General features: G+C 33.4%; 1 protein-coding gene across 2 annotated transcripts in view; it reads left to right on the top strand.

The window, feature by feature from the left end:
- The window catches only part of LOC110104575 (probable inactive serine/threonine-protein kinase scy1), a 55,433-nt gene that overhangs the window by 15,806 nt on the left and 23,556 nt on the right, over nt 1-16,071 (top strand). For both annotated transcript variants that reach the window (XM_020833747.2, XM_020833748.2), the window contains 10 exons: nt 2,451-2,559; nt 3,247-3,326; nt 3,553-3,634; nt 3,875-4,014; nt 4,089-4,199; nt 4,310-4,426; nt 4,550-4,639; nt 15,566-15,619; nt 15,781-15,855; nt 15,985-16,060. In XM_020833747.2, coding sequence (XP_020689406.1) covers nt 2,451-2,559; nt 3,247-3,326; nt 3,553-3,634; nt 3,875-4,014; nt 4,089-4,199; nt 4,310-4,426; nt 4,550-4,639; nt 15,566-15,619; nt 15,781-15,855; nt 15,985-16,060 — 934 coding nt within the window. The remainder of the gene's footprint in view (nt 1-2,450; nt 2,560-3,246; nt 3,327-3,552; nt 3,635-3,874; nt 4,015-4,088; nt 4,200-4,309; nt 4,427-4,549; nt 4,640-15,565; nt 15,620-15,780; nt 15,856-15,984; nt 16,061-16,071) is intronic.

Raw genomic sequence — 16,071 nt, forward strand, 5'->3', positions numbered from 1 at the left:
ATGAATCAGTTTAGTGAGACACGCATATGAAAGAGCTAAACCTTGTACTATACACATTTTATATTGTTTTTATTCAGCAAAAGAAGCATCACCAACTGCACACTCATTAAGCCCATAGTTCATTCATATCATCATATTGATAAGACTTATGACAACTATTTGGAGTTAGTTTTATGAATCCCCATTCCCCATTCCCCATTCATTCACATTGAGTGTTTTATGAGATATCTTAATTTATATATATATATATATATATACAAATTCTTACCAAACTACCATAGGTTTTTTTATTTCCTTCACAACCCCTAACTCCTTTCAAATTAATTTTATCTACTCATCAGGGTCCAAATCAAATTTACCTACTTGTCAGGATTGTGGGTCTTCTACCCTCCGTCATGCATTGGGTAGTGTTTTGGGCTCCGAAAATTTATACCCTGATTCGGCTAAGATAATTTTTGGTGTTTTGAGCCAAATTTTCATAAGGCATATTAGTTTGAAGATAAAAAACTGCCAAAGATTTTGTCCCAATTTTGGGAGGACTTTATGATCAGGTTTCAAAAATTTTATGGGCATAAATCCTTATAGTTAATTATCCCTCCCAATGATGAGAGAACTTTTGATTAAGACTAGTTGTTAAAAGCTAAATGCTTAGCGTATAATGGCATCACTTTTGGTATATGATTTGAAATTTATCACATTGCACTTGAAGCAGATGATTGGGGAATGATTAAAAACTTGATCTAAATCCCATGATTTTATCGTCCTAAGTTGTCAATGTCTATTGTCTACTTTGTCAGAAGAGGGCAATTGACCCAACTTGACTGAATGATTTTTGTCAGGATGTGTTGCTTCTTCTAATGATACATTATAGAGTTGAAGTGAATGTTTGTCTAAAGGGACAAGTTTGTGTCAATGTTAGCTAGTAAAGGGTGTTATGTCCTATCTAGTTATCTATGATTCATTACTCAAATTTTTTTAGCCATTGAGGAACCTGTGGGCTCTAGCCATTTGCTAATTTGATGGTGTCATTTTATGTAGAACCATGCATTCAAAGAGCCCCGATCATAACCGTTTACTTGTGGTACCGTTTGGAGGAAAAACCAACTTAGAGGATGTGCATTATGTTCTTATTAACAAGAAATTATTTGAAAATTAATCATAGTGATATATTTGACAAATCATTTGCTCTTTGTGAGTTGACATTGTTCTTAAGTTTATCACTCTCGAAAAACGGTTCTAGAGGGTGAATGGATTTTCATTTTAAATTTTGGTGGGATGAATTTTACTCATAGATATTCTATATTCATAATTTTATTAAGATATTATATTTTAATTTTATTAGAATTCGGGCCCCATAATGATTGGTTTTGGGATTTGATGGCATTTTTGAAAGATATAAATATATAATCCCCTCTGGTTCATATTCTTCAATTACATGGCCATCATCAAGGCATTCGAACCATTTCATTTATTATTTGAATATTGCCAACTTTGCGTGCTTGTCGGTAGAGGATCGAGTCCATAAATTTGTATTATGAGCTCCCATATATGCAAGGCGACTTATGAAGTTTATATTTTTAAATAAATTTGCTTTGCAAAATATTTTGAAGGTCTAATGTAGACTTAAAATCAAATATTTTTTTAAATTTTGCAATTATATATTCATTTGCAAGAATAAGGTTTATAGCTCATTGTATGAAATTTACGTTTTTATTTCTGAGATGAATAAGGTTTGAAGTTCATTCCTTATTTTTAAATTACTTAGCATTCTCACACTTCAAATTTAGAATTTTGATGTATTTAGTTAGAGCACATGTAGTTGAGTTTAATTTTGAGAAAATGAGTTTACATATTTAAAAATATTTCTAGATTTTGTAGAGCAATTGCAATTTTTTAAAAATTGCTAAAATTTTTAATTCAACTTATTCTTAGCCCGCGTAACTTTCTTAGACTTTATGCTTGAATATTTAGCATGTTTATCAGAGCACATGTGAGAATTTTTTTGACTTCAACAGTTAGATGTGTCATGCATACTTTTTCGATGCATTTGCAAGTCACGCTTACATGCTTTTCTATGTGCGTATACGATGTACTTGTACACTTTTCAGTGCATTTGTATAAAATATTTGCACGGTTTTCAATAGGCTGCATGCTTTTCGATGCAACTATACAATAAACTATGTTTTTTGGTGTATTTGCATACCTTTCAATGTACTTTACTTGACACATTTGTGTGTTTAGAGTTGTGTTAAGATTCTCAAAGCAACTGTAAGCTTCTCGATATAGTGCACTTCTCAAGAAAATGACATGCTTCTCTATATAGTGATATTTTTCTTGAGGAGGCATGCTTCTCATGTGAAATTTGTATTCATATTATTTTTTCGAAAGTCACACTGCTCCTATTTGGTTTAATCAAAATTTCATTTTATGCTTTATTTAACTTGATGCAGCAATATGAATGGCTGGTTGGTTCGCAATACAAGCCCATGGAGCTGGCAAACTCAGATTGGGTTTTAATAAGAAAATCTCCGCCCTGGGCAATTGATTCATGGGGTCTAGGTGAATTTGTTATGTACTGTTAAATTTCAGATTGTTTCAATAAGTTTAACATCCTCTCTATTACATGTCTCTCTCTCTCTCTCTCTCTCTCTCTCTCTCTCTCTTTCTATATATATATATATACAATTGATTCCAACCAACACACAATCAATTGTGATGCACATTTTTCCTTGCTTCTCTATATGTCCCAATGATGTTCTAAACATTGGTGGCTACATTTATACCCGTAAATGTGCCTAAGCTATTGTGTTTAAACTAGATTCAGATGCATATACAGTATCATTATTACGTATATATGTCCTTTAGTATGCATGTGCATTAATCTTATCATGATAAACTTGAATGTGAATTCAGAATGTGTTTTTGTGTTTTGTTGGGAAACTCTTCCTTCAAGATCTAGTTGTGAATAGTTTCATTTAGAAGCTTGATAAAATTACTAGCACAATAGATGAGTAGTGGTCCATTTGATTGCTTTGAAGTTTGCCATTCATGCTTCTATGTTCTTTATTTGTGCTTTCCAAATGATGATATCTGAGTTTTTTTTCCTTATGAATTTAACTTGGTTTTTTTATTTATCTTATACTTATGTTTAGTTAGTGATTTAACTTGTCATACAATGCCAATTGAAGGGCCTTTCTTATGTTTAGTTGTAATGAAGACTGATTCTAGTGCTTACAACTTTGTCAGGCTGCCTGATTTATGAACTCTTCTCTGGTATGAAGTTGTCAAATACTGGGGAACTGCGTAATATTTCTGTTATTCCTAAGGTTAGAAACTATAGTTGGTTATTTCCTTTAGTTTGTTTATGATATGTATCATCTTTTTGTGTTAAGGCTGGGGTATTCACTTCTTTATCGTCGTATTTTTACCACTGATGCAAAAGAATCCTGCCATCTTTAAGTTTGTTTATGATTAAAATTCTTGTTTTTAAGTTTCTGGCTCTGATTATTCTTTACATTTACACTTAACTTTCTTTTTTTTCATTTTTGTTAGTCCCTTCTACCGGATTATCAGAGATTATTGAGTTCCTCTCCATCAAGAAGACTAAATCCCTCAAAGCTCATCGATAGCAGTGGTAAACTTATTAATTTATTGTTATGCACGTAGAATCCTTTTAATATTGTTTGTAGCTCACAACAATGGAATCTTTCTTTCTGTATATTCTGTTTGCTAAACAAGTTTGATGAAGCTGATTTCATCATTGACTTATATGTGACCTTCGACCTGCCAGTATGATATTGCTATTGATGGCGATTATTCTTTTATTATTTTTCTTTGCGAGAAAATTTATTGTGGATATTTTCTTATTTGGCAGAATACTTTCAAAATAAACTGGTGGAAACCATACAGTTCATGGAAATCCTAAACTTGAAGGACAGTGTAGAAAAAGACACCTTTTTTAGAAAACTTCCTAATTTAGTGGAACAACTCCCACGCCAGATTGTACTTAAAAAGGTCGCCAGCGTCCTTTAATTTTCACTTAACATTAGACTATTGTAAATCCATAACTTTGTCTTTGTTTGTTTCAGCTACTTCCATTGCTAGCTTCAGCTCTAGAATTTGGTTCGGCTGCCGCCCCCGCCTTGACGACTCTATTGAAGATGGGTTCATGGCTTTCAATAGATGAGTTCAGTGTCAAGGTCATCTAAATTGTTTTACTTTTCTTCTGCAAATAATTCTGCTAAGTTACATTGTTTTGTAATTGGATTTTATCATCTTCCAAATTTGAAAAACGTCAGTTTCAATATAGGTGTTACCGAGTATTGTTAAACTATTTGCCTCACCTGACCGAGCTGTCCGAGTTAGTCTTCTTCAGCACATAGATCAGTTTGGGGAATCACTAACAGCTCAAGTTGTTGATGAGCAAGTATGTGAGGACAGATGTATCTGTAATAGGGACTCTTATTTATTACTACTTGAACTTTGCTATTACTGTAGACCAACTGAATGGAAATCTGATTATTTACTCTTTTATAAATTTTTCTGCTAGATATTTCCTCATGTTGCCACTGGTTTTTCGGATAGTTCTGCATTCCTTCGTGAATTGACGCTCAAGTCCATGCTTGTTTTGGCGCCGAAGGTACTTGATTTAAATTATTATTTAGTGCTCTGAAGTTGGATATTTTATTTTCCTTTTTGCAGAGTCTTCTTTGACTCTTTATTAACTTTGATAATTTGGATTAGGATGTTGTGCTTTGTACAATTAAAGCCGTATTTTTGCAATTTCCTAAGTGTCCAATGTCATCTAAGAAACTCAGAGAATTTTGTCTTAGCTTGAGCCTTTTTCTTACTTTATGTGGTAGAATCTTCTAGAGAGTATGCATCTACTATGATAACTCGAGATGAAACATTCAAGCGCCTTCCCATTTAGCTTTGTAGGTTTATGTGACCATTTATGATGTTGAATATTCTTTTCTCGTATCTCGCTCCCTTCTCCAGTTTTCTTGCTTTTTCACTGAGAGAGATCATGACTCTCAAAGAATCTGATTGATTAATTTGAATATGACATCCATTTAATGCTCATGATTGAACATGTTCAATATTCGAAATAAACTTGTTTTTATCAAATTTACATATAGTTTATTCTTTGTTGGTACTTATAGCCTTCTTAATCAGATAGTTAAAATGAGGAGGTATTGATGGTCACTCGTGATTTATGATGTACTAAACAAATTTATTGGTAAAGATGAATAATGGGTTGCCAGGTGATGCTTCCGTCCCTAACATCCAGTCTGAGCTTGTCGTGGTCCTGTTGAGAGGATTCCAGCCGGAACTCCATTGTTTGTTCAGATTACGAACCCAAACTTTTGTCCTGGACAAGAAGTCAGTTGGAATGCCTTTAACATTCCTTTATGATGTGGTGGTGGGAACCTCTGGCAAATTGTTAAGTGTTGATCTGAAGTAGATGAGGCCCATTGGTAGGCTTTAGGCTCAATCAAGGATTTTTCTGTCCAAAACTGACAAACTTTGGGAAAGCAGTTCTAGAATTCAAAATATTTGGGGGAATTGAGAAATTTCACTCGGAGATGTTAGAGGACATCTTCAGCAAGATTTCGACCAAATTTTATAAGTTTTTGGAGTTTTTTATTATTTTTAAGAATTAAAAAGTGACCGGATAGAGAGAAAAAAGTGAAAATAGAAATTAGGGTTTTAGGTTTTTGGATTTTTGTCCAACGTAAAATAGTGAAATCAAAAGAGAAAACTATGAGAAATTGATCTATGAAGTGTTTAGATCAATTCCTGAAATTTTCACGAGATTTAGGCAAGGTTTGATCACCAAAAGATCAAGAGAATCCACCTAGGTCCGAAATTCTGTCACCCTTGGCTGACCACTTTTAAAGGGCATTTTGTAGAGAGTAAGGTTGGCAAAAATTTACTAAATCAATACAAAAGAAAAATTAAACATTCCACATAAAATTCAAAGAGGTTTGAGTAGTAGTACTCACCATGGATCAGACACAAGACTCACCAAAGTCAAGTGTAGGAGGACATGATTATCAAACCATATCCATGTAATAAGCCACCAAGCATTCTTCTTCAATTAGAAAATTTCTTCACACAATCAACTTCCTTTCTATTCGCAAAATAAGTCTTAAATACACATACATGATAGAATTCAAACTAGGGAAGGAGGAGGGAAAAGTGAGGTCAGCCACTCCATGTAACTACCCATAACTACTCCCTCCTTTTCCTTGGTCAACCCCTAAGTGGAATAAATCACTTTTCACACTTGCACACTTACTTGGCTAGCCTTTGCACTCACATAAAGATACTTGGGTGCACTCAAATTCACTCTATTGCACTCTAAAGTCACTACAATACAATAACGATACATTTATAATGAAATATCCACCACAAATGAAAATAACATAGAAATTCTTCTATGTTTTTTTTTTTATTTGGCTCCTAGTAATGGGTCCTTCTCGTTCCTTTTTGGCTCTCTTAGTTTGCATCATGGTAGTTGGTCCAGTCTTCGGTATTGGTGCTACACCAATTTTCTCTGACTCAAAAGAGCTCTTCTCTGAAGAGTTAGTGCTAATAAAATCATTCAAAATATCTGGTGCAAGATGCTTCAATTCATTTATAGTCAACCAAGTATCTTCACTAGTTGGCATATCCTTCCACCTAATAAGATATCTCTAATCTCCTCCATCTGTAGGTGACTCCACTGAAATGATAGATTCCACCTCAAAGAATATCGTTTGAATATGTATCTACAATTAGGTTTCATTTCCTCTTGCAGAAATTTTTTTTGCAAACTTGGAGCTAGGTTGGATAACTCTAAATTAAAAACAAGACTAATAAATATGTTATGAGGCAATTCAAGTATATATGCATTGCTAACTAAGTTTCCTAATAATCTTGAACTATGATGCACGGACACGGACACGGCGACATCGACATGACATGGGACATGGCTTTTTTTTTAATATAGGATGGGTGCGGCGTGGATACGACATAATAATTTTTTGAATATAGTATATAGAAATTAAGGTAACATCATATTAAAAATAACAAACAATAATAAATCAATGTCATGATAACTTGTTTAGCTTATATATAAATATTTAGTACAAAATATTCTATACAACCACAAAAATATAACTAAAAATTATTTTATACAGCATCTAGCTTCAACTATTCAGTGGAAGGAATGATAGGATTAGCTTCAGAGGTTTGTCTTTGGTTTTTAATATCATCATCATTGAATATCATTGCTTTCAATTCTTGTTCATCAATAGAAAGATTTGCAATCTCCAATATTCCCATATCATCAAGGGACTCGAACCCATCTCCAGCAGCATCCCACTTCTTGTTATCACCTGCCATGTAAAGTGGGGTCTTCCTTGATAGAAGATGAATATTTGTATGCACTTAAATAAAATCTTCAGTCTGTTGTGGAGTAATTTTATTCCTCTTCATCGATTGAATAAATGAGTATGTGCTACAATTTCTCTCACAATAATACGAGAATGAAACTTGACCAAGTAGTTTTATTGTTATTGTTTGAATAAGCGGTGCTGAAGCTCCATGAATCAACCACCACTTCTTTGGATCCATCTATCAACTAAAGATTCTTGATCATCAAAATTCTCTAAATATCCAAAGAACTTTGCAAGTTTAATATTAATTTTTCTTCTCTCCTTATTTGATAAATATCGTTTCAAACATATCTTTCTCATATTTGAAAATTCTAAATCTTTTTGTGGCGAGACACGTTGAGGGTCTTCTTGAAACTATTCTTTACTTGAATACCTTTAAAGAATACAAAGAATGAAAAATTATTTATTCATTTCCAACAAATTAAAAACTAATTTAGAAGATATATTCAAATTTATCTTAGATTTAATGAATGAGCCAAATAATGAAGATGTGTGTTACTTTTGCTTCACTTATCCTCAAGAATAGTATAGACAACGCTCCAAAAATTTGAGTCTTTATCATGTGTTTTTCTTTCATGTATGTATATAATTTCTTTCACTTTTGCTAATATAGAGTCTCACATCTCATAAATCAAATGTAGACATGATTTATCTATGTTAGTCTCTCTCAACATATCATAAATTTGATAAGTAAAAGCTAAAATATAATATGTATCATTTCACCACAAATTATCTAAGACATTTTCTTTTACGTATCTTGCCTTCTCAACGTCATCTTCTCGATAGCAATACCACTTCTCACTAATCACCATAAATTGAAGAGCATTTTTTGTTTGTTTGAATCTTTTCAATATGATTATTATAGAGGCAAAATGAGTTTCTATAATAACTAATATTTTCAAATGTGGGAAATCATGAAAGATTGAAAGTCTCATTGAGTGGTTCATAATGAAATTTCAGATTAGAATAACATCACCTGTAACGACTATTATCCAATGACATTCAGTATAGATGATTTGATTAGCCTCTATATTTTTGACTGGACAAATATTTTTTTAAGCAAGATTTAAAGTGTGCACAACACATGGAGTCTAGAAGATATGAGGATATATTTGCTCCATCAACAATCATGCAGCTCTATATACTAGTGCATTATCAATGATAACCTGCACAATATTTGATTTCTTAATCATTACTATCACCTCTTTAATTAAATTGGAAATGAAATATTTTTCCTTAAATTCTCTTCCACAATTCACAGCTTTGATGAACATTAGATAATTCTTTGTAACAACCATAAAATTGATAAGTGGTTTTCTTTGAGGATCATTCCAACAATGACACATCAAACTGACACATTTTTCTTTCCACACTCTTTTTGTTGGTTCAAGTAATGTCTCAATATTTGCTATTCCCTCTCCAATGATTTTGATCTTATTGCATTATATCCAGGTGGAACATAACCTGCAACGTTATTATTACATGCAAAAGTGAATGCATTCTTATAATAAGGATTCCTTGTAAGGTTGAAAGATAGTTCCGCTGAAAAAAACGTCTTTGCAATTTCACCATCAAGTTGCTCTCGCATCTACATGTTAAAAGCTTTCTCTAGAAAACTACTGACAACTCATTTTTTTCTCTTTGATTCATATCCTTCACTCATAAATGAACTAAGATGATCAACTCTAATGGAGGAGGAAGAAGTGTTGGATGAAGCTTGGGTAGATGACAAAGATATCTCTTTAGGAAGTGCCTTTTGATCGTGGATTCAGCTTCATCAACCTGTCTATTCAATTCTATCAATTGCGAGGTAGTAATCTTATGACTCATTTTAATTTCATAGCCACCAATCTTAAGTAGATGTGCTTTCGCCTTAGAATATGGTCCTTTGTAGGTGACACCACAATAATTGTATTTGAATAACACAGTTCCTCCAAAAAATTTTCCTAATTTTGTAACATAATTCCATAAGGGCTTATTAGTTTCTACACAAGGCTCTTTTGAACCTTTCGCCTAATCCAATCCCACCAGCACTAGAGCTCATTTTGCTTTTAAAGACACATGTGAAATGGAAGAAATAAAGTCTTAATAAATCGAGTAACATATTGTAAGACATTTAAAATACGCCAAATATTATAAATCTAGGGTTTCATATGATTGTTTGAGCTTAATTTTAGCTTGTCAAACATATAGATTCATTTATAACTAAGTGATGAAAAAATGATAGTCACAATTATAATATGCTTTATTATAACCATTAGAGTTATATACATGACAATTATGTAATTTCTCAATAATGTTGATGCCACTTAACATTATAAAGAAAGATATGATGTTTATTCATTCATCATAGCACATTTTGGCACCAAGATGTTTGCTTCACCCAGTTGGATGAAGAAAGATATAAATGAGAACATGAAAGAAAACCCAATGATGAGGAAAAGAGACAAGAAAGATGTTGAATTCTTCAGAGTTCATCCATTCAATAATTCAATAATCTAAATAATATCTAATCATTCTCTATTTATAAAAATTAAGTTTTAAACAAAAATTTAACTATTTTAAATACAAATCTAAAAAAATCCTAAGAATTTAATCATTCCATATTTATAAAAATTAAGTTATAAACAAAAATCTAAACAAATTTGTATATAATATTTCTTGAAAAAAAAAACCTTCTAAACTCTTAGGTTGTGTTTGGCTATTGGGAATTTATGTCAAAAGAAATTAAAAAAAGGAGTTTAAGAAATTCAAATCGATCACCATAGATTCCCAATCAATCAGCAATCATTTGTTTTTTAATTTAGATTCCTTTCCATTCTTTCAATCCAAACAAAGCCTCAACAATCTCTTACAACAACAACAACAACAACATCAAGCCTTTATCCCACTACGACCTAACGCAACCCTCAACAATCTCTTAAAAAAAAAAAAAAGATATCTTCAAAAAGGATGAACGACCAAATGGAAATGAAGAGAAGAGGTGAAAACTGCTTCAATCGAACTTAAATGGCTTGAAATCATGTTCGGTTGGCTCACCTGCACGCAGAAATGCTGAATGGAGGTTGGTCGAACACAAAGGAACGGGGAAGATGAAGAAGACGTCCTCAGTTTGCCTCGCCTCGATTCGTCGCTCGCCTGGTCGCGCCGTAAATGAAGACGAGGGCGTGAAAATGAAAACCTAGGGCATATACGTGATATCAAATATACATATCAGGACACGCGTAGTTTATAATTTACTTAAATTTAATTATTAAATATCAGAACACGTGTGTTCTTTTCAATTTTTTCTTTAATCTGTCAAGCTATTCTCATGTCTAACAAGTGTCCTTGCCATCTCGGGCGCGTGCCCGTGTCCGACACGTGTCCGACACTGTATTGACGAATAAGAGATTATGCAGGTCGAGGTGGCATAACAATGAGCTGCCTCATATGGGAGTCTATCAATATTCATCATGGGACTAGATCTACTGTCCCTATTAGAGGACAAGTACAAGATAATTAGGAAGAGTATCGAAGTTTTTCCTTAGGGTATGATTAAGAGGGATGAGGAGAAGAAAAATCAATTTTTTTGCCAATTAGCTATCCAATGAAAACGACCAACGACAAAAGCAACTTCATAATGCAAAATTGTTGGTAATTTCATATGGCATATTGCGCTGATAAGTTTATAATGTCAAAATTACATGGAAAAGATGCCTATAAAATCTAAATTGTTGTATTGATCCCATCCTCGAAATACCATCGTTTTTTTTCTCGTACGTGCCAACCCCCCATCTTATCAAGTCGTGTGTTGTTCCCACCATTTCATCCTTTCCAATTATTGGATGAAATAAAAAATCAACAAAAAACTCTCATTCTCACATTTACTTTCCCTTTGCATGTATATCCCACACCCTCTCGTTATCCTATATACATCGTGACTCTCTCCCTCTACCTCTCTTGATTTTCACTCGCACGCCAAGAGCCGCACGCCTTTGCTCTCTCATGAAATCCTATCTCCTCTTCCTTCGTTAGCATTTGCAACCACCTCTCAAACAAAACCCTCTACCATATCTTTGTCCAACAGATTGCAACACCCCTCCTTCTCGATACTTGCTGGCAAACTCCAGAACTAGCTAAATCCCCATCTCACATTCTTCCTCTAGATTGTTTCTCATTCCCTTTCTCGTCACCCACTACACCTCCTAAATTGTCACTACTCACCTAAATTGCCAACTAATCACCTAAATTGCTAACTACTCACCTTCAATGCCCCACAAACACCCCATCTCCTCTAGTCCAAATTCTTCGACCTTAACTCCATCTTCATAACCACTTAAGCACAACTAACGGTGATCTCGCACTTTTGACCTAGCAGCTTATCACTTTGCTGTTGCTATTGAGATTCTCCACCCAACACCAACTTGCTTGAGGCTACACTTATAGCCTTTTAATCTCACACCAGTCAAAGCTCTCTAGCTCAAACAACCTAAACAACTCAACGCCACCTCTTGACCTCATTGTTAACTCATCTCTAGTTAAGTGTCATCCTCTTCGACAAACCCTAACCCAAGACCCTTCAACAACTATCAACCTGCTCAAACCAAGCTCCCGACATCTCGCCAACAACTCCAAACTGCAGCCCCATCTTGTCTTCCTGTAAATTTCACTCACCCTCTCTCTCTCTCCTAGTCTCTTCCTTCCTCTACATATCTTTTTTTTTTAATAGAGAAATATTTTTTCAACAAAAAAAAGAGAGAAAAATGAGTTAAAACAATATTGTATTCCCTTCATGCCAAATTCATCGATTCATTATTATCGACAACCTCGCGCACAAGGTGTAATACAAAAGCTTCAAAAATTAAATACCCCTGAACAACATGGTGATTAAAATGTAAAATAAGTAATCGTGCATGTTGCTCCAGTGCGACAAGAAAATTTTTACTTAAATACTTATGCGCAATGTTCCATTATGGTTATATATTCCCTCGAACAGGTAATGAAAGCACATGCTTGTTTTTTCAAGCATGTTGGGTATGAAGTCCCTCAGATGCGGTGCCTGTGATACTAACCATGCACACTTTTTAATCGCGATGAGTATATCTAGTACTCATAAATGCCCCCTTATATGAGCGAGATGTCGTGAGACTGCTAAAAGTTAGTTTTGCACGACCTAGAACATCAAAAGAATCATTGGACATAATTACAACATTCAAATGAAATTAAGCTAAGATTAAAATTGCAAAAATTGTAAGATATGAACAAAGGTTCAAAATGAGGACAATATTAAATGCAAGTGGACACAAGGGAAATACAATTGAACTTAAATGAACTCCAATAGCTAATTAGGAGCACACAAGGGAAATACAATTTAACTTAAATGAACTTCAATAGCTAATTAGGAGCACGAACATAACACACTTAGAACACGCTTGCATAGATGATAAAATATGGAGGTATGATGCAATGAACTAAGTTGCCCCTTCTTATTTATAGGAGGAATGATTTTTCATGGGACCCACAATGCAAAATTACAATTATATGAATACATTTTTGTCAGTTGGAAAATGAGATAATATTCCATCTCATAACAAATGGGGCATTGGATCCGCAATAGGTACGTGCAAGTGAATAAAAAATAGTCTTTAAGATCTCAAAATGAAATATTGCACACATTAGAATGAGTAAATATTCGTGCAAATAACAAAATTCAGATATTTTAAAGTCATGGACATCATGAGATAGTTTTCAACTCAATTGCTTTACATTGAAAATCATGCAAATACTTCATATAAATACATGAAAAGGTATGCAAGTGCACCACTTAATTGTACCAAAAATTATGCAACTACTTCAAGATGCATTCAGATGCTTTAAAAATGTGCAATCATTTTAAAATTCATAAATTCTTTTTTTTTTTAAATTCAAACACAAAAAGTTTATGTGCTTCAACAACTATGCTAAACGTTCAAATATAATATTTGATAATGCTGCGTAGATGAGAAATAAAGGGAACTCAAATTTGATCAGTCTCGAGAAGCTTGCAACTATTTTAACATTGTGTAATTTATTTCAAACCTCTTAAAATCTTTTTGTCAAATATTTAGATCATGAAAATGGCATGCATACATTTCAAGCGTATTGCCCTACTTATAGGATAGGGTCGAAAGTCCTTCTCAAATCTGATCCTTTGTGTATCTAAGATCAGAGTTGACATGACTTCTGCATCCTAACGATTACCTCAATGTTGATAAAATGGGGGCTATCTTATTTTTATTTTCACTTCGCAAGTCCTCCTAAATAAAAATTTCCAATCGTAAATCTTGCATAGATGTCAAGGACTTTTAATAAAGTAAGTCTATTTTCAAAATACAAACCCATGATGTTGTGTTTACAAAATGCAAAAACAAATGCTAATCACCAACTCGATCCTCTACAAGCAAATGAATAGAATTAGCAAGGTCCAATATAACAAAATGAAAGCGATCAAATGCCTCGATGTTGGCCACGCTGACATAAAATCTTGAAGGGATGAATTTATTATCAAAGTTGAGTATTCAAAATACAAATAAAAATACTCTGAATCCCCACGATGATGGTTGCGTTGATATAAAATCTCAATCGGAGTGGTCGATTCTTAAAATCAACTTTTCAAAATACAAATAGAAATACTCCAAATCCTGCTAATGATGGTCGCATTGACTACAAATCTCAACCGAAAGGGATTTTATTTTTAATATTGCCCAAAACCCCAATGCAAATCATTTTAGGCATAAATTCTTGAAAAAAATAAAAAAAAAACATAAAATGTAAAAAATATTCAAAAGAAAAAAAAAAACCCCTCAAAGCTTAAAGCAATAATCGATCATCCTGATATAATATTTCATTTGAAAGTGATAAATTTAAGATTAACCTAAGTTCATGTAGAGCCAATGTCTGATCAAGTCTCACTCTAAAAAAGTTTTCGCACCTGTTAGGATGTGATTTATTTTTTCTAATAGGTTATTTGCTATCAAATGACACATTAAATAACGATTACAATCAGGGCTCTTTGATTGGATGATTTCATTGCAAAATGGCACTATTATATTACAGTCCTACCATAGCTCGAATGTTCCTTGGTGACTAGCTCAATTGAGTTGTGAATCATGAGGCACACTTAATAAGGCACAAAGTCCTACTTAAAATTGCTCTCTCTGATATTCAGTCACCAAGTCCTACCAGGTTCTCTTAAACGATGAAATTATGGTTTCTAACAAAGATCATTTAGTCAGGTTGAGTCAATTACCTCCTGTGACTAACTAGACCATGGTTCATGACAATATGATATGACGGACTCATAAGATCTTGATTGGGGTCGTATGCTTTAAGCCAATGGCGGTATTTTTTTAATCTTAAATCAAAATTATTGTTATTATATGCTAAACACTTATTGCCTTTTGATTAGCCTTAATCAAAAGTTATCTCTAGCCACCGAGTTGTATAATTAATCATAGGGTTTGCTCCTATGGGAGACCGTACTAAAATAGAAAGTACTCACAAAATAAGGGAGAAATCTCCAGCTAGTGTTTTACGTGCAATCCGATTTATCTTTTGAAAATTTAACATGGAACCTAAACTGTTATTGAAGAGCTAGGTGTGAATTTTTGGAGACCACAATTTTAAAGCAGACAATCATATATAATTAAACTAAGGAGTCCAAGAGGTAGATTGAAACCTAATAAGGTATTTAAAACACTAGAAAACTTATCTCGTTTCATAGGCTCCAATATCAGAGGGATGTTATATTCCAATTTAAACCTAGAAAACTAGAAATTAAAATACAGAGAGCTAAAACAACAATGCAAATGATTTGTATTTCTAATAAATAAAAACATAAAATTGCACCAATTTTGAAGTATGGGCTTATTGAGAGATGAGTACGCCTTATAGCTCAGCCTGTGCAGCATTTTTCTAACTAATTTGCTTGCAAAACATGCATTTCTGGGCACTTATCAGACGAATAATTTTCATTAGAATTTGTTCCAGTGTCATTTCAATTGTTAAATTCTGTCTTGCTGTAGTATGGTTCCTTTTTTACAGTTATGATTATGCTCTTGTGGCCAGTACTGAATAATTGATTTCTCCCTACATGGTTGCAGTTGTCTCAACGTACTATTTCCGGCTCTTTGTTGAAGTATCTATCAAAATTGCAGGTAATTTGAAATGTTTTTTCTATGAACTGAATTCCATTTATTATGTAATTAGTCTTTCTAACTCTGAATATTTTTAGGATAACATGTTATGCATAAATCTGGTGAGATCTCTCATTGCTATTTTATTTTGTGTGATTATTGATTCTTTATGCAATTCACAGGTGGATGAAGAACCGGCAATTAGAACCAATACCACAATCCTTCTTGGGAACATAGCGAGCCATTTAAATGAGGGGGTCTGTCTTGGTTACATCAGCTCCTTTATATTGACAACAGAAGGCTATACAACTAAATTAGTTCATGCTAATAATTAGCCACTTAGCACTTTAAGTGACTGCAAATTTTCTGATGGATGAATTCTGCAGATGAGGAAGAGAGTATTAATAAATGCATTTACTGCACGTGCTTTGCGTGATGGTTTCTCTCCAGCTCGTGCAGCAGGCATGTTACAC

This window comes from Dendrobium catenatum, unplaced genomic scaffold, assembly GCF_001605985.2.
Source record: "Dendrobium catenatum unplaced genomic scaffold, ASM160598v2 fragScaff_scaffold_655, whole genome shotgun sequence".
In the NCBI taxonomy this organism is placed as follows: domain Eukaryota; kingdom Viridiplantae; phylum Streptophyta; class Magnoliopsida; order Asparagales; family Orchidaceae; genus Dendrobium; species Dendrobium catenatum.